The sequence below is a fragment of the Eupeodes corollae genome, chromosome 3, assembly GCF_945859685.1.
Source record: "Eupeodes corollae chromosome 3, idEupCoro1.1, whole genome shotgun sequence".
Classification (NCBI taxonomy): Eukaryota; Metazoa; Arthropoda; class Insecta; order Diptera; family Syrphidae; genus Eupeodes; species Eupeodes corollae.
Window position 1 is genome coordinate 8,899,282 of NC_079149.1, and position 19,279 is coordinate 8,918,560.

General features: G+C 33.3%; 2 protein-coding genes across 2 annotated transcripts; one reads left to right on the forward strand and one right to left on the reverse strand.

Annotated features, from left to right (window-relative positions):
- Positions 1-13,509: 13,509 nt before the first annotated feature.
- On the reverse strand, positions 13,510-15,770 carry LOC129951645 (UDP-glycosyltransferase UGT5-like). Its single transcript, XM_056063892.1, has 3 exons — positions 15,032-15,770; positions 14,385-14,553; positions 13,510-14,323 (listed from the first exon to the last, which is right to left on the reverse strand). Exons 1-3 carry the CDS (start codon positions 15,691-15,693, stop codon positions 13,604-13,606), a joined length of 1,551 nt encoding a protein of 516 aa, XP_055919867.1. The 5' UTR covers positions 15,694-15,770; the 3' UTR covers positions 13,510-13,603.
- Positions 15,771-16,941: 1,171 nt separating this feature from the next.
- LOC129949017 (UDP-glycosyltransferase UGT5-like) lies at positions 16,942-17,613 on the forward strand. The gene has a single exon (XM_056060209.1). The coding sequence runs from the start codon at positions 16,942-16,944 to the stop codon at positions 17,611-17,613; it is 672 nt and encodes a 223-aa protein (XP_055916184.1).
- The last annotated feature ends 1,666 nt before the right edge of the window (positions 17,614-19,279 follow it).

Below are 19,279 nucleotides of genomic sequence, written 5' to 3' on the forward strand. Positions count from 1 at the left end.
ACAATTTTTTTTTCAGTTTTTTTGATTTAATAAAAAAACCGTTAAATGGATTTTTTCCAAAAATATATGTACGTCTTTCATATCACGTTTAAATATATTATATAAAATTTTATTCAAGTCTCTAGCGTTTTTGGTTCGTCAGATATTAAGAGTTAAAAAAAATGTTCACCTTTTTTTCAAACTGCTATGGTAAAAAAACCACGCAAGCAATTTTCTTGAAAGCCCTTTCTGCATCTTTCTGCCTTATTATCTGTATAACAAAATTTATTTGTAATCGGTATCTCTTCTGGTTCTTGAGCTATGGACGACGAAAAAAACGTCGCGAACGTACGGACGTACGAACGTACGTACACTCGCACGCACAGACATCTTTCTAAAAATCTTTTATTTCGACTCTAGTGACCTTGAACGTCGAGAAATGTCAAAATTTTCAATTTGAATAATCAGACCCATTACAATAACTTCCTATGGGAAATTAAAAACGAATTTTTTAACACAACAGGAAAACTTACAAACTTTTAAACAAGACAAATCGACAGACGGAATGGGAGATTATCAGTGCGGGTCGCATACCTGCCTCTTTTCTTCTTCTAGATTTTATTTTGTTTACATAAAACCGCCAGTTAAATTGTTCTAAAAATTACACCTTATGTTTAAAAGAATATTTTGTATAAGATGAAATAAGTTTGAAGTCAATATATTTCTTCGTTTTAAGACGTTCTCTATGTTTTGTCATCTTAATTCGTCAATGTAGGTTATGGATTAAGTATCGAGTAAAGTTTCTTTGAAATTTTTAAATTCTATTGCAGGAGCTTGTATCATAGGAATTCCAAACTACTGCAAAAATATCCAATTCAGATTTTTTCAGAGAATTGAAAAGTGACTTAAGCTACTTTTCTAACTCTTTCGTGTTGGTTTTTAAAAACCGAGAATTTGACAAACCTTTTTGATGTTAACCATATAGTCAATGTGTGAGAAAAATGAAAGTTTGATGTTTTAAACGACCACATGGTCTGTCTTTTATTCCACGTGTGATATGATAATATTATTAAGTTGAACAGAACAAGCATAGTTTGTCTTAAACAAGACATCAATTGGGTTTTAGAGAAATTAAAATAAACGAAATAAGACACCATTTTTTTAATCTAAGTTCCGCTTCAACAAGAAAATGACAATCAAATACACACTTAAGTTTATGGTTCAACTTCGGGTCGTCGGGATATATAAGAGTCGACGAGAGGACACAAAAATTGACGGAATATTATTTTAAAATAACAAACAAAACAATGCGCATAACTGACTTCCTTGAGGATTCAATTTTGAAAATTCGAATTATATTGGAAAATTAAGATTTTAACCAACTATCAAGTGTAGAGTATAAACTTAGGAATAAAATGTATTGAGAAGCACCCATCCATCTCAAACTACCTAAGTTTGGAATTCTTTTGACAATTTAAGGAACGAAATTTTGAAAGCCCAACATATGAAATTTGTATGATCCTTCCATGTTCTAAGAGTGTATGAGTTCTATCTTCTATCCAATTTAATTATTGATCCTATAAAATGATTGCTATGCTCTATTCCATTTTTAATAAACTTTTAACTGAAGATCCTTTTAATTAACATCAAATACAAATAATTGTAATGGGTCATGATATATTTTCCTCGTCCTGATGGACAATACTTATATTTATTTACAAAATATACAGAATTTGATATTAATAAATAATTTTTCAGAAAGACACATATCCATATAAATATTTATATAATAAAAAAAAAATAATAATAAAATTACCCAAAACCGAATTCCTTAACGAAGGAATCAATTTAACATTATTTATTGAAGAAGATGAAGATATGCGTACATTTCAAGCAAGGAGTATATAGACAAAATTAAATTTTCCACATCGAGAAGAATATATCCAATTTCAAGGAGTGAAGGAGGCTCTCATTTTAAATGATGTTCATATCCGAAAAGAGCTCTCTTCTTCAGTCTTCATCACATCAACAACTTATATCATCGACATCAACATCAACATCATCGTCATCCTTGTTCTTCAACGAACACACATAATATCAACACAAAATTCACAATCAAACATCCCTACAAAATGATACAAGGATATATGGAAAATAGTGAGATAGTGATATGATACAAACAACATCCTTCTGATTCTCGTCCTGACGATGCTGTGGCCATCGTATCGTATCTCTCTATCTTATATAATTTAACTATAGATGAAAATCCTGAAGTGTATAAGGTTGCCAATGCAACCAACAGTAATCGAATGGTAAATTGATTAAGAGCTGGCCTTCAAGTGGCAATATTCAATATTATCATCATTTCGTTTATATATTTCGGAAAGCTTTTCGGAGAAAGGGAATGATGATTTGGACTTTGGAGAGATATGATATCCGAGTGCACTTTACTCAAATAAACAAACGAACTTACCAGTTACCATTAACAACTCATCCATCCATTCAGGAAGAGGAAATTCAAGGAGGACACTTCTTCTCATCGCATCAGGCTCTTAATATTAAGTTCTTCGAACACAAAAATGAAAACTTGAAAAAATATTATTTATGGTAGAAAATTCTTATTCCAATCTCGTGTTGCAGCGTTATCCTTTCTTCATCATGATTCAAGTTCATATTATACCAAGAGATATAAATTGAGTTGAAGTGCGTAGGATGATGATGATTTTGAAACGATTTCAATTTTCTTGATGAATATTGCATGATCTCTCTACAAGTATAATATTATCATGTACCTACTCTCTTTTTTTGAAAACATTCGGTTTTGAAATGCAAATAGATACAGAGAAAGAGAGAGCTTACCTGAAGGGATACCAATTATAAGTTGCATATAGACAAAACATAATAGTCTAATAGTATAGATAAGCCTCTTTAAATAAAGAACCAATCAACTAGAGAATTCAAATCATTTTCAAGAGTACGAGTATACATTTATAGAAGGAACTTTATCAAAAAGTATTGTTGATTTCAAAAACTCAGACAAGTCTAAAGAGGTAGTATAAATAATTAAGCATGATGTGAAAAATTGGGGAGTTTAAATCTGTTAAAATTGATTCAATTTCCAGAAATAGGAGTTCTTTTTAGTTCTATATGAAATTTAGAGTGTGAATCTGTCAAAATAATGACAGATCGACGGCCATCTTGTTATTAATTTCATTGCGTTTGCTTTTTTTGTGTTTTTATGAGTTTAAATCTGTCAACATCGACCGTCATTTTGCCTGTCAAAAACTTTAGTATTTGTTTTTTTTCTGACTGTGGTTTTGAGTACCAAACTCTATTTGTCAAATAACAAGCATGTTTAATTTAGCACATGAAATCATTTTAATACAATTTTTCATTTTAATACAATTGTTCCACCAACCCAGAATATAAATTTATAGTGGGGTGGCTTTTTTCGTCTGCCGTGACGCCATACCAAATTGGTCCTCATTCAAAAAAAATTAAAACATATTTTATTTGTCAATTCCTATATTTTACGAAGAATGAATGGTATTACCTTTAAAATGATTTTAATCACCAAAAACACAATTTTAATAAAATCAAATTGATAGTTATTTATTATTTTTATTGTTATTTATAAAATGAAAACCTAAGAAAATAGTAGCAAAACTTGGTCATTATTATTCATTTTCAACTCGAATATTTTAACAACATAATGAAAGTTTTTGAAACCTATTTTACCGTGCGCGCTTTACAGATAATAACGTAGAAAGATGCTGAAGGGAGTTTCAAAAAATTGAGTAGGTGGTTTTCTCGACGTTTCAAGGTCCCTAGTCGAAATAAAAGATTTTTAGAAAGATGTCTGTGCGTGCATGTGTACGTACGTTCGTAAGCCCGTACGTTCGCGAACATTCAAAAACTTTGAATTTAGGCTTTTTAGCAATATTCTATGAATAAAACTCCGATTACTTTTAATTTATAAAATTTATTTATTACGATTAGTTCCCGACACGACTGCTCTACTAGAATGCTCAATCGAAACTGAACTCTTTTCGATCTTCTTTGCTTTCGTTCAGTCTTACAGTGTTGCCACAACTCGGCCATCCTGACCGTAATCGTCCCGATTACCATTTGCCTTAATAATGTTACATCTAAGCCACGGTTTCATATTAGCCGCTTCCCAAGTACCCCGATAAGGAACCTGGCTAACCTGGAACCCATCTACGTCAGAGATCAAGTATCTATCATTGCCAATGTTCTTTTTTATTTGGTATGGACCCTTGAACTTGGGTGCAACCTTTTTTGATACCCCGGGGGTACTAATATAGTTCTTGACCATTACGTAATCGCCTATATTTTACTTATGAGCCTTTTTACGATTTTCATCCGTTTTTCTCTTATTATATTCCTGCAGTCTTTTTTGTTTTCTTACAGCCCGTGACCTTAAATTGTATAAATCTCTACCCCCTTTCACATTTTCATTTAAATACTCGCTTACATAATCGATCACTTTCCCTCGCTGCCTTACCCCGAACAAAAGTTGGCTAGGCGTTGTACCTATCCCGCGATGCAAAGTATTGTTCATTGAAAATTCAATCTGTGGCAAAATGTTGTCCAAGCTCGCCGCTGGATTACCACTACCTAGTTTCGCTATCATTGGTCCTAAGCTCCTATTTATCCTTTCAACTTGCCCGTTCGCTTGGGGCGATTAGGTCGCTATTTTTATATGTTGAACGTTATTCACCTCTAGGAATGCTTCAAAATCATTTGAAGTAAAGCTACTGCCCCTATCCGAGATCAACATTTTTGGACGGCTGTACATGTGAAAATATGTTTTCAATTGACTTATTACTTCTTTAGTATTGGTAGTGCGTGCCGAAAACAACTTTACAAATTTTGTAAATGCGTCCACTACCAATAGCACGTATTTCTTTTTTGAATTGCCTAAAGAAATCGGACCGTAATGGTCTATGTGGATGGTCTCGAACGGCAGCTCACCCTTGGGTATGTTGTGCAACATGCCTTCTCGCCTACCCTCTTTTGAAGAAAATGCTAAACATTTCAAACAGTTTTCTATGTACATACCAATTTTCGTCTTGATCTCTGGAAACCAATACGTTTTCGTTATAGCTTCTAACACTTTATCGCGACCGATATGACCAAGCTCGTCGTGGTATTTGCAAAGAACGCGATTTTCTATTTCAGATGGTACATAGAACAGTATACTATCTTTCACTTTTCTATATACTAGCCCGTTATGCATTTCATAAAATTTATTTTCCGAATTCTCTAATTGCTTACGAATACTACATATATCTTTATCCCTGTACTGGCAAATTGAAAGATTTTGTTCAAATGTATTTTCCTCCAATACTAGTATATTTGTTGCACGACTCAGTGCGTCTACGTGTTGCATTTTATCCCCGTTTCTGTGTTCTAAAACATAGTCATAGTTTTGCAGTTGTAGGACCCATCGGGCGATCCGAGGATTTATATCCCTTTTATTCATAGTCAATGCTAATGAGTTACAGTCCGTGACAATTTTGAATTTAATGCCCTGTAGGTATATCCTAAATCGCTCTAATGCATATATGATTGCCAAAGTCTCTAGTTCGAAGCTATGAAACTTTGATTCGGCATCGGTTGTTCTCTTGGAAAAGTAAAATATGGGGTGGAACTTGCCATCGGACTTCCTCTGTAATAATATAGCTCCGAAACCAATAGCGCTTGCATCGCAATGCAGTTCGGTTTCGTCGCGGGGGTCATAGATAGATAAAATAGGTGCTTCAATAAGTTTCATTTTCAGAAATTGAAAACAATTCAATTCAGCCTCGCCAAACTTAAATTCCGTTGCTTTCTTTATTAAATTACAAAGCGGTTGAGCTATAATGGAAAAGTCCTTGACGAATCTACGAAAGTAGGAGCATAGCCCCAAAAAACTATGGACTGCTTTTACATTTTGTGGAACGGGAAAGTCAACTATAGCTCTCATCCCCCTATCGTCAGGACGTATGCCTTTACCGGATACCGTATAACCTAAATATTTAACCTCTGAATGCATAAATTTACATTTATCTAGTCTTAGTTCAAGATTATTTTCAGCTAATCTACATAAAACTTCCCTCAAAACGGAGAAATGCTCTTCCTCGTTAGCTGTCGCGATCATAATATCATCCATGTAAACTGTCATTTTCCCTTCGTTTATTAGATCACTAAAAATTTTGTTTACGTATCTCTGAAACGTTGACGGGGCGTTCTTTAAGCCAAAAGGCATTCTTAAAAATTCATATTGACCCGTCGGTGTCACGAAGGATGTATACTTAACTGAGCTTTCATTCATGTGTACATGATAAAAAGCACTTTTTAAATCTAAAAGAGTAAACAAATTTTTATTTGATAATCGATCTAGGAGGTCGTCAATTAACGGAAGAGGGTAGTTATCTCTCAATGTTACCTTGTTTAGAGAACGATAGTCGATGCAAAACCGTAACTCTCCCGATTTCTTTTTTACGAACACAACTGGAGAGGCGTATTCTGAATCACTCGGTCTTATAATTTGTTTTGCTAAAAGATCATCTATAATCTCATTTAATCTACCTCGCTCGAAATACGACAACCGCCTTGGGGTACAATGAAAGGGTTTCTCGCTATTCAAAGATAATTTCATTTCGTAACTGACATTAGGCAATCGGCGACGCTCACGGTTTACATAACATGAATTAAATACATCAATTATTTTCTCTCTTACTTTATAACTCAAATTTTGGTTTATATCTAAGTCTAAATTATCTTGCTCAATTTCCATCATATTAAATTCGAACTTTTCATTTCCCAAAATTTCATTGTTCTCATTATTCTGTTCTATGCTTAACTTAACGTTTATTTCTTTTAACTTGTCATTGTCTAAACTTTTCTCTTTTATTTTTTCCATTTTCTGTAAACTCATCTTTGATTTTAATAAAAAGTCTCTTCCTAATGCTACTGGGTATGCCATCGTCTCATCCGTTACAACAATCATTTCCAATAAAATACTTTCATTTTCAAACAAAACATTTATTTCAACTTTTCCAAAAACAATTAACTTAGTTTTATTAATACCAAAATAATTTAGTGTGTTACATTTTAATTCGATAAGTTCCGGTACAAACTTCCGGCGGATGAGGCTGATGGGACTACCCGTGTCAATTAAGCATTCTAATAAAAATACATTGTTAAAATTAATCATTTCAAATCGTAAATATAAATTTCTTACGAATTGGTTATCATCGTCATCGTCCACATGATGAACAACATGGTTCTTCTTTTTGTAGGCAGAGCATGCGGCCGCAAAATGTCCAAACTGTCCGCAAGCGTGACATGCTCCGATTTCTCTCTTCGGCTTTTTGCAATCTGAAGCAAGATGCCCCAGAGAATTGCAGTTGAAACAACGAATCTGTAATTTCTGCTCGCCTTCGTTTGACGGACGCAGGCCTGCGTTAAAAGGCTTTGGTAAAGATATTCCAGAGAATGCTTCCAAAAGTTAATTTCTGTTGACGAATCGGTGCATTTTCGCCTGTACACGTAAATGATGATCTGGGATACCTTCAATTATGCAGTCTAAGAGTTCTTCTTCTGCTAACTCCATCTTGTTGGCCAGAATTAGTTTGTCATGGAAATAATTCTGGAATATTTCGCTAGACAGCCACTTTCGCGACTCAAACTTCCGACGAATTTCTAATTTGCTGGTCCGATTATCGAAAAGAGTTCTCATCTTCTCAAGCATTGAGTCAATGGAAATTGTTGCAATGTCTGGCTTAGAATGCAACCATTGAAGAGCCTTTCCTTTTAATTTAGCTGCAATTAGAGCACGCATGTTATTATTGTCCAAATTGTATGATGATTGAATGTTTTTTATTTGAGACTGCCAAAGTGAAAAGTTGTCTCCTTCTCCAGCATAGTCAGACAATAATTCTTTAACCATGTTTATATTACTTATGTAGCACTCATTTGATGGTTCTTTCTTTTTTGCGCTAACCAAATCATTTTGCATTTCATTCTCTTTTTCTATATTCTTTTTGTCACACTCTTTTTTCAATATTTCGTTTTGTTCACGTTGCTTGTAGTTCTTTTTTTAAATGCAAACACTCTTTCTCTCTCTTTTGTAGCTCATTTGAGAGTTTATTTTCTTCTCCTTTTCTTTCATTCTTTAAGCACTCATTTTCAGTTCTCAGCAATTCGATTTCTTTCCGTTGTATGCAGATTTCTCTCTGCATCAGTTCTATCTCCTTCTTCATAAAATTGTTTTGTTTGTTGTCGTTGTGTTTCTGGTCTGTGGTTGGCATTTTGTTATCTGCATCTTCAACATCATCATCGTCTTCTTGGTGTTGGTTTCCATCGTTTTCTTTGTCTTTCCCCTTCGTTTGAACAGATGCCTCTGGATCGTTGTCGCTTTCATTGTCTCCGTATGCAGCTGCAGCTGCTTCTATGTCTTTTGATGTTTCCGTTGTTTCGGGTGGGTTGGATCCACGCTCGTTAACGGGAACGGATTCCAAACGTAAAATGAGGGTTGCTTTGTTACCGTTTGTTTTTTGTCCAAGCGATTTTAACCACGATTTTAATTGCGCTGTGGATAACTCAGACAAATTATTATCGCTCATAATGCCGAATAGGTTCGAATTCCACTTCTGAAATTTTAGCAATATTCTATGAATAAAACTCCGATTACTTTTAATTTATAAAATTTATTTATTACGATTAGTTCCCGACACGACTGCTCTACTAGAATGCTCAATCGAAACTGAACTCTTTTCGATCTTCTTTGCTTTCGTTCAGTCTTACAGTGTTGCCACAGCTTCAAACTTATTTTATCATATAATAAATATCGGTTTAAACAATCTGAAAAATGTTGAGAAAAATCGAATTGACAGTTTTCTTACAAAAAATAAAAACCTAAAATAAGAATTAATAAAAGTTGGTAAAAATTGATTTTCGACTCAAATATTTTTTTTCAAAACTTTGAGATATTGGCTTTAATTAACTGTTATTTTTCAAAAAATATTGTTGTTAACATTTGGTAAATTTTTTAAAAAATTCGAATTGACAGTATTTTTACAAAAAAAAAAAAAACCTAAAAAAGTGTATAAAGGATGGTAAAAATTTACTTTCGACTCAAATAGCTTTTCAAAAATTAAAAGTATTGACTTCAAACTTATTTTATTTCACAGAAAATATTGTTTTCGATATTCAGTAATTTTTATATAAAAATCCAACAGTCCGTTTTTTCATAAAAAATTAAATTTTCAAAAAATAGTTCGCAAATTTGGTAAAAATTGATACGAGTACATATAGACAAACTTTTAAGCAAGACAAATCGATAAGACGGGATGGGAAGTTATCAGTGTGGGTCGCGCATCCCAGCCTCTTTTTTTCTTAATTTGGCTCGTTTCAAAATGAGACAAAATATGTTTGTATTGCTCCAGTAACCCCAATAGAACCGTTATTTAGTTTTTAAGTTTTCTCAGGAAAAAATCAACTGAGTTCAATATTTTGTTTTCTGAACTGTCTATTATACAGTCCGAAAAATATTTGATGATGTCATTGTTTTTATTTTTGAATTTTGAAGAAATATTAAAACATTTTTTTTTCGAAATAAGATATCTTGAAAAGGGGTCCTCATTTTTTTAAATTAGAAGCAAAATGTATTTAAATAAGTTCTAAGCGACTGCATACCGCAAATATTTTTAAACTTAAATTTAAAAATTGTATCTATAAGAAATTAATTTAGAGAATAAAATAGCTCTAACGATTTTTAGAAATCTTTTTTTTTTTTCAAAATTAAGGTTTATTGAAGAGATCAAATATCTTTTAAATTTTTTAAAACAAACTCTTATGCGTTTACATTTTTAAATCATAAAATACAGTAAATATTTTTGAACAACGCAACTAAAATGTTACTGTATTAAATGGAGCCTAGAAGTAAATCTATCTTAATCCGAGATAATGATGTTCAGAAATGGTGGCAGGTTATCTAGTCAAGAAAATTGAGAAGTCTTACTTTCACCAAAGATGTAGTTCTTAAAGCACATAGAAAAGAGAAACACTGCAGCCAAGAACAGCATAAACTTGACGTGGCAATGTTTTCTAGCAGAAAGAAATATCAGCTTAAAAACCCAATGGTAACTATTTCAAGAGGTTTATAGAGCTATTCAAACATGAAGTAGTCAGATCTGGCTTTGGAATGTTTGAAGAAGGGGATAAACTTCAACGCTATTTTTTAAAACTAATTTTAAAATTGTCTACACTTCCTCCAAACAACTATTTGACAATGGAAACTGGGCGCAGGACGGACATTACTATACCCTTGATCTTCACCTCAGATATACAAAAACAATATTTGAATACAGTGCAAAAATACTTTTGAGGAAAAAATTGTTCTGGTTAAAGGAATTGAACAATCTTGGATATTGTTTTGGACTGCGTTGGGATAAAAAATCTATTTCTCAAATTGATTGACTCCAAAAAGGCAATGATCTATAGCGGCTGTTGAAATCAGAGGGTCAACAAGAAAGCCTAAGAAGGGCATTTGAGAGCATTACGCGCATCTACAAACATCTGGATCATTTAAGAGGACAGATTTACATTAACGATGGTTTCGAACTGAACAAGATTACCTGGATTTTTAAGGCAAGATGTGATTTAATGAAGCTTAATGGAAATGGATTTGGCCAAAATGAATCATCATTATATACTGTGTGCAACTTAAGGGAGGAAGAAAACATCCATTAGGGTTTAAAGGAATTTAGGGTGGCCTTCCATGGGATAGTTTGGTTAACAGAAGCGGAAATAATCCTTGTGTTCAATGGAGAAAACACCTTACATTTTGAAGGACTTGCGAATTTAATAACTGTAGTTTTACCATACCGAAATGAACTATTGAAAGAATACAACCACTACAAAATTTTCTTAAAATTATCACCAAATTTTGAATTGAAACTAATAATTGTAATAATATGTAAACTCAACTATTTAACTTCGAAAGAAACTTAAAATCTTATTTGAAAATGTTAACTTTTAAATTACTTACTTACTTAAGGTGGCGCTACAGTCCTGTGTCAACTAGGGCCTCAATTAACAAACTTCTCCATCTACCTCGGTCCCTAGCTAGATTTCTCCAGCTTTTCGCTACAAGTTGGGTGAGGTCACCTTCCACTTGTGCGCGCCACCTGATCTGCGGTCTTCCTCTACTGCGCTGTCCTGTGGGTGTGGATTCGAAGACTTTCCGGGCTAGAGTATTGGTTTCCATGCGCTCTACGTGATCCAGCCAGTCTACGTCACTGTACAGCCCGTACAGCTCGTCGTTCCATCTTCTCCTCCACTCCCCTTCGTTGCATACGGGACCGTAGATCACACGAAGAACGAAAGTGCTACCATTTTCATAGTCCATGCTTCTGCACCGTATAGCAGGACGGGGATGATAAGGGTCTTATATAGCAACACTTTGGTCCCTGGAGAGAGGACTTTAATACTCAATTGTTTTCTTAAAGTCCAAAGAAACAGCGGTTAGCAAGAGTTATTCTGCTTTTGTTTTCATTAACCGTTAAACCCATTTTTGCCCCCTCTGCCTCAATACTCAGAACAGCCCCATTGACAACAGGGTGAGTTCTTCAGATTTTGTAAATATCATCAGCATATGCCAGTAATTGGACAGACTTTTGAAAGATAGTGCCTCTAGTGTTGACGTGTGAGCTCTGCACTATTCTTTCAAGCACGATGTTAAAAAAATCACATGATAGCGCATCACCTTGTCTAAAACCTTTTTTTACATCGAAAGGTTCTGTTAAGTTGTTTCCAACCTTTATGGAGCAGCGTGAATTCTCCTTTTAAATATTATGTTGGAAATAAAAAACATTTTACTACTACTTACTACTAATTGGTTTTGAACTCAAGTATTATAAAAACTACTAAATATTTTGTCTTCAAATTTTTGTATCTCTGACTAAACTAACTGAAAGGCACGGGTGAGAAGGAATTTATAAGTGTGGGTCGCATCCCAGCCTCCTTATATCTTTTTTTTTAAATTTTGTACTATTAAAAATGGGTCAACCTTCTTTAATGAAATTTAAATGTTTTATTTTTAGTTATAACTGCATACCAAAAATATTTCTTAAACAAGTATTGAAAAGCGTATATATGTATAATTATTAAAACTAGTAAAAAATATTAATTAAAATTTAAGCGTATCTAAAATCGCTACTGTATCAAATGAGTATATTAAAAGTTTCATACAAGATATAATTAATAAAGTTGATAAAAAGTATCGGAGACAGGATAGCGCCCTTTGGTACACCATCATTTATTTTATTGTTTTCAGGTTTGATCAAATTAAAAGAAGTAGGGACTATTCGAGGACGCTTTCTACAAAACGATGTACAGATTTGTTCCACTATTTTTAAAATACACCATGAGATTACCAGCGAGTCTATTGATGCAAAAATCTTACTACTAATCAGCCTTAGGCCCTTGGAATATTGCACGACCTACTAATTAATCAGCATTTCCATGACTTTGGAAAAAAGGAACCAAAGTCGAATCCATCAATAATTCAAGGGGGGATCTGCCTTATTTGGGTTTCCGCTGAAGAAATACCGTTTTCCATTTACGTCTAGTAAAGATCAAGATGTCAGCGCTTAAGAACACCTCCTTCGAAGGATATCCTTCAAAAATAAAAATGCTAGACCGTAATGCATGTACTATTATTGCGACTGTGAATATGGCAACGGCATTTCCAATCCATTAAACCCTACATTCCTATACTTTATAAAATCATAATTCCTGTTTAGCTAATTGAATGTCATAAAAACAAAAGTGTCCAAACCATAAGAGGAGGCTTCCTTGCATTTGCTATTTATTTAATATCAAAAGCTCATTCCTCATTATTATTAATATTTGTTATACTTCTCACATCGAAGTACCTTTACTATTTCTCTACCTTAATTGTTGACGTCTTAATGAATTTGTTATGAGGATATATAATTCAATTAGTAGGAATTCGTATATTTACGATTATTAATTGTGAGTTCTCTGAAGGATAACGCTTGCTTGTTGGTCGTCGTGTATTTCGTCCTTGTTTTGCCGTCGTCGTTGTTGAGGTTGTTGTAGTCTGAGGGAAATTAATGTGACTTGCAGTTCTTGTTTTGCAATTAACAATATTTCACTATGTACCTAAGTTACAAGTAAGTAACATTATTTTCCTTATTCCTGCCTCTTATAAATATCATAAATAAACCTACAAAATATACATACATACCCAAATAAGGACGAAAAGACTAAGTAACGTTCGTCGTCGTACAGATACGCATGAGAGTGAGTAATGTTTTAATAATAATGGGAAAAAGGATTTCGAAGCAGATTCAGCCAAGCAAAACGAGGTTCTGTTCCATATACGGAATAGTATATAATTTATTGCTTCATTCGACGAAGAGTAGAGAATCACTTTGTGTAATTTGAGGCACCATCAAGCTTCAACATCTCAACACACTCGACTTGTATAACCGATCAAGTGGGATATTTCATTTATTTTAGTAACATTTTTGTTGGTTAAAAATAAAAAAAAGGATATTTAAAGAAAAGTTCAGCCTCACAGGACTATTTATTCCTTTTTACTCTTTACCTTCCAAATCTTTGATTTCACGAACAAAAAGATGAATTTGTTAATTCTGAACACAATGTAGAGGCAAGCCAATAAAAATCCAATAACATCGATGGAATGCAATTGGAATGCATTCAAATGTACCGCAGGACTTTGCATATGTGGGGCACCATGATGTCTAAGGACATACTCGGCCCAGAAGACTGCTGTTTCCTGGGCATTCAATGGTCGATCTTTGTAGAGTGTTGCGAATTTCTGTATATTTTCCTTGTACTTCCGATCATTCAGGACTTGATCGATGAGACTACTTAAATCCTCTTCAGTAAATGTCTTATAATCGACGGCCAAGCCGAATCCTTGCTTGACAACACCGTCCATGTTCATAATTTGATCACCGAATATAGGGATACCAACCATAGGCACTCCATGGAATGTTGACTCAACAACACTACCCTGACCACCGTGGGTTATGAAAAGCCTTACATTGGGATGGGGAAGGATATCGTCTTGGGGCAGCCAGTTCTTGAAGATGATGTTTGGAGAGTGTCCAGGCACTTCGGAATCACCCCATTTCCAGAGAACTTTTTGTGGGAGTTTGGCAAGGGCATTGAAGATGGCCTGTAATTTAGCCGGTTCCAAGGTGCTGCCTTGAACGTTCGATCCCAGACTGAAGTATACGACTCCGTGTTCGGTGGCATTGTCCAAAATTGACTTGAGGTCCTTATAAATTAATTCAAAATTTGAAGAAATCCTTTAATTGGTGAAAGAAGAGTAAACTTACCTCTGGCAAAGGATCTGGTTTGCTTTTGATCTGAATTCCACCAATTTCGATAACAGCTGGAACATGTGGACGGATTGGACCCTGGATGAAGTAATGGTTGCTCATAACAAGGGAGACATTCTTCAACATATCCTTGAAAGATGGATACTTATCGGCTGGGAAATTTTGACTGAAACATAATTGATAATCTAAATTTTAGTATCGAACATCAATGGGGGTGTTTTTCAAGAACTAGGAACCCCCTAAAGAAATAACCTTTAAACGTAAATCACTTAGGATAACATCATTTTTATCTTTTTCACAAACTTTTTCAACGACTTTCAATATTTGTATGAAGGTGAAACTATAATAAAATTTAATAATGTTGATGATTAGATTGATTATGCTGATAGATTTTATTCATAACCGTTGATATCAATATACGAGTGCTTGATCAAAAAAATAAGATATTGCCTACAGATAGTCAAGACATTTTTAATTGTTTTGTTTATACGAATAAAATTGTTTTTATGTCTTCTGCAATTTAGACTAATCTTTTTTTTAATTCTTTTCTACAACTTTCATCCATCAAGGTTTTGACTTTGAGTAAACTGACAATGTTAGAAGATGCACATTATTGATTAAGATATTTTATTGTTAAAACTTACTTGTATAAATCAGCCTGGTACCACATTTGTAAATTCTCCATTATCAACTTCTCAACTATATTCACAATCAGGAAATTTTTCACTCTGTCAAAGAATCCAAAGGGTTGTTTGCCCTGAGCAACAACACTTGGAACATAAGCAACTTCTTCAGGATTGCCAACCAATTGATTCAATTGTGTCACTGTTCGAATCATAAATGACAGTATCACTGGACATTTGAAATGAGCCGGCACACCCAACAAGAATTCATTGAAGAAATATCCCAGGATAACCAAGTCGAAGGATTCTTCAGCCATAAGTTTCTGCATCTGAGGTTGATGCAAACTCGTGTTGGCATAATGATTCAAAATATCATTTAGAACGAAGAATCGTTTGTGGATTGGAGGAGGATTGGTGATGAAATTGGAAAATTCCTTTTGTGAGAATCCAGGAACATCGATTTGAAAATATCGGTAAGGTGGATTTTTGTGGGTACATTTGTGTGTTGAAACGACTGTGACATCGTGTCCTTGTTCGGCCAAGGCCTTTGCAACTGAACTATGAATGATCAAATGGCTCTTTGAGGGTGTTGGGAAGAAGCCGAGAATTCGGGCTGATTCGTTTGACGATATTAGCGTAGCTAATACGAAACACGCAAGCACTATTTTTATTCCACACGACATACTTGTGGTAAGGAAATAATAAAACCAACAAAAAGAACACTGAAGGTTCACCCGTAGGTTTTTTTTGATACTGAAGATCAAACGAAAAGTGGCAAAGCTTTTATTTGAAAAGATTAGTGGTAATATGGTAGATTTTAATTAAGTTTTTCGTTTTTTTCAATCTGTTTTGTTATATCGTATCTTATCTCATAGAATTTCGAATTTTAAGTTTTCTCTTCTTCTTTCTTATAACATTTTTTTTAAGGACAAACCACAATAAGGCGTTGAGGTGAGGTGAATTCGATAAAAACAAATAATGGTTAATTTTGTTCAACTATTGCTGTTTTTATGAATGCATTTCCAACTTTAAGTAACGTTCAATCATAACAATTCAATTCAAATTAATACAATACAATTTATTTCTAATTCAATTAAAATTCAATTCTAATTTAATTCAAATTCAATTCAAATTCAATTCAAATTCAATTCAAATTCAATTCAAATTCAATTCAAATTCAATTCAAATTCAATTCAAATTCAATTCAAATTCAATTCAAATTCAATTCAAATTCAATTCAAATTAAATTCAAATTCAATTCAAATTCAATTCAAATTCAATTCAAATTCAATTCAAATTCTATTCAAATTCAATTCAAATTCAACTCAAATTCAACTCAAATACAATTCAAATCCAATTCAAATTCAATTCAATTCAAAAATTCAATTCAAATTCAATTCAAATTCAATTCAAATTCAATTCAAATTCAATTCAAATTCAATTCAAATTCAAATTCAATTCAAATTCAATTCAAATTCAATTCAAATTCAATTCAAATTCAATTCAAATTCAATTCAAATTCAATTCAAATTCAATTCAAATTCAATTCAAATTCAATTCAAATTCAATTTAAAATGACTGGCTTGTTTTCATTATGTCTTGTCATCATTTCAAATTCATTTTATATTTCTGCTTTGTCATTGAGACTTACATTTTTAATGTTAATAAGCTTTTAGCTGACAACAATCATATATTAAATATTAATTGATAATTTAATCTTGAGACTAAACAAAATTTTAAAATGGATCAGATTTGGAATCCAAAAGATAGAACCATGTGAGCTTATCAGCCGAATATTGTTTGTGTACAAAAAAGATAAGCGAAGTAAAAATCAATGAAACGTTAGCCTAATTTTTATCGGCACAAAATTTGAAAACAATATGTCAACAGTATTAAATTGATTGCAGACAGCGTAGGTGTTGTTGATTATGATGCTGTCAATTAAGTTAGTGTTTTCGTGTGTTCTTTTGACTACTTTTTTAGTAGCCAGTGGTGATTCTAAGAAAATTCTTGCATTCTTTCCGACACCCTCCAAAAGTCACCTTATAATTCATGGAGCCATTGCTGAAGCTCTCGCCGAACATGGACATGATGTAACTGTTGTCACCACCATCCCCTGGACATCAAAGCAGCAGCCTCAACTTCGTCATATTCAACTTAAAACTGTTCCAAAATTCTCTGTGGACAATTTTGCTCAAGCTGCTGATAATCCATTGCCTTGGTATAAACGCTTAACGCAATTCATCGAAATGATGACCGATTATGCGGAGAACAGCTTAAAGGATCCAGCAATGAAACAGCTGATGAAAGATGAATCCTTCGATGTTGTTGTTTTGGGATATTTTACCAATGATTTTCTATTGGGTGTTGCTGGACATTTCAAATGTCCTGTAGTCTTATCGTTTCAAGTGCGTCCAGTTGGACAGGTTAATGATTTGTTGGGGAATCCTCAAGAGATAAGTTATGTTCCGAGTTTAATGGGTGGCGGAACACAACCCATGGGATTTGTTGACAGACTTAAGAACTTCGTTTTTGTGGGTTTTATTGAGGGTGTGGTGCTCAAGAATCTAATAGACTGGTTTCAAGCTGATGCATACAAGTAAGTTATTAAATTTATATAAAAATAAAAATAAGCAAACATGTATGACTATTTTAAGTAATTATTGTTATCGGCGCGGCGTCGCAAATGTTTGATCACTTAAAGTTCAAACGGATTTGAGTTTAAATCTTTTTTATATAAAATATGAAACAAATTCAAGCATTTAAAACGACACGATATTAAATTTGTATTGTTTTCGATTCAAGCAAGAATCGACAAATATTTAGAAAGGGGTTGTTCTTTTTCTATGTCTGACAAATCTGAGTTTTGGTAAAGTTTTTTATTTATACGTCTCAAGAACTTCGAAAAAAGGGCAAACAAGTTTTGGGAGTATGATTTGGAGACAAACGGTCGAACATATTGAGGTGCATTGCATTTAGTAAACAAAATTGGGAAAAATCATATTTTGGACCAATTTTTTTTTACTACAAAACAAGATTTCAGAAAAATTGCCAAACCTTGGCTACATTTTTTGTGTACGTCAATTTCTTGTAAACTATTAGTCAAAACGGGGGTAGAAAACTTTAGACTTTTCCTGTTTAAGTTGTGATTAGTGGAAGTATACTTTTCCGTCGGCTTTTTTTGGTCGGTGTAATTTTCGCATTGAAAAAATTAAGTTACATTAACTTTCCCAAAGTTTCAGCGGGTGTTGCTGCCTTCTTCAGGGGAACTTTATTAACACAAAAAAATATACAAATAATCTTTGTTATATCAATGTGGTACAAAGCAAACTATATTTGCTCACACAAGAAAAATAGTAAAACAATTTAATATAAATTAAAAATAAAACTATAAATATAATTAGCACTTCGAAGAATGAAGTTCAGTCTAAATTGAATAAAGCACAAATTACCTTTAAAAAGAGAGCAATACACAACAGAAATGTTTTGAGTGTCTTGTTTTCGGTTCATGTTGTTTTTGTTATTGAGAATATGAAATGTTTTTAAAGTGTATCGTTTCGAAACATGTTTCTCTGTCTGTAGAACTTCCACGCCTTCAAAGTTTTGAGAATGACGGCTTACAATGCTGTGACTGGCCAGGGCCATTTCAGTTAATTTTGTAGATCACATCTGTTTGTTTGTCCTTATCAGGTTTCGTCTTGAGTTTAGTAAAACAATGGCAAGGTAAATTTCTTAGAAATGGATTTTTTGAAGTTTTCGGATAGAGTTGGGACGTAAACTATGGTTTTGTGGTGCGTTCAATATTTTCAATATCAATATTTTCTCGTGGAATTTGCATTTTGTATTTTAAATGGAGATTTTGAATTATGGTAGAAGGATAACCATTATCACTTAAGATTTTGATGACCTTTCCAGTTGGCGACGTGTAATCGTTCAGCAATTGATTTGAAAATTGTATTCACGAGGTTGGACGCACTATTGCTGCCTTGCTTGGTTTGATCAGAAATTACCTAGTCTTCCAGATGCTGTTCGTTTTTGATACCAGTTGAAAAGCAAACGATTTTCTTCACGGTACATTTTTACATCTAAGAGAGATATAATTTTGTTAACCTCATTATCAAATGTGAATTGAATTTTTGGGAGGAATCCGTTTAGAATTTTTAGTACTTTGTCCATGTTTCTTTTATCCATTATAGCAAATATGTCGTGAACATATTTTTTTATTAACGCAGGTTTTTCTTCTATGTTATTTAAACATTCTCCTAAAAC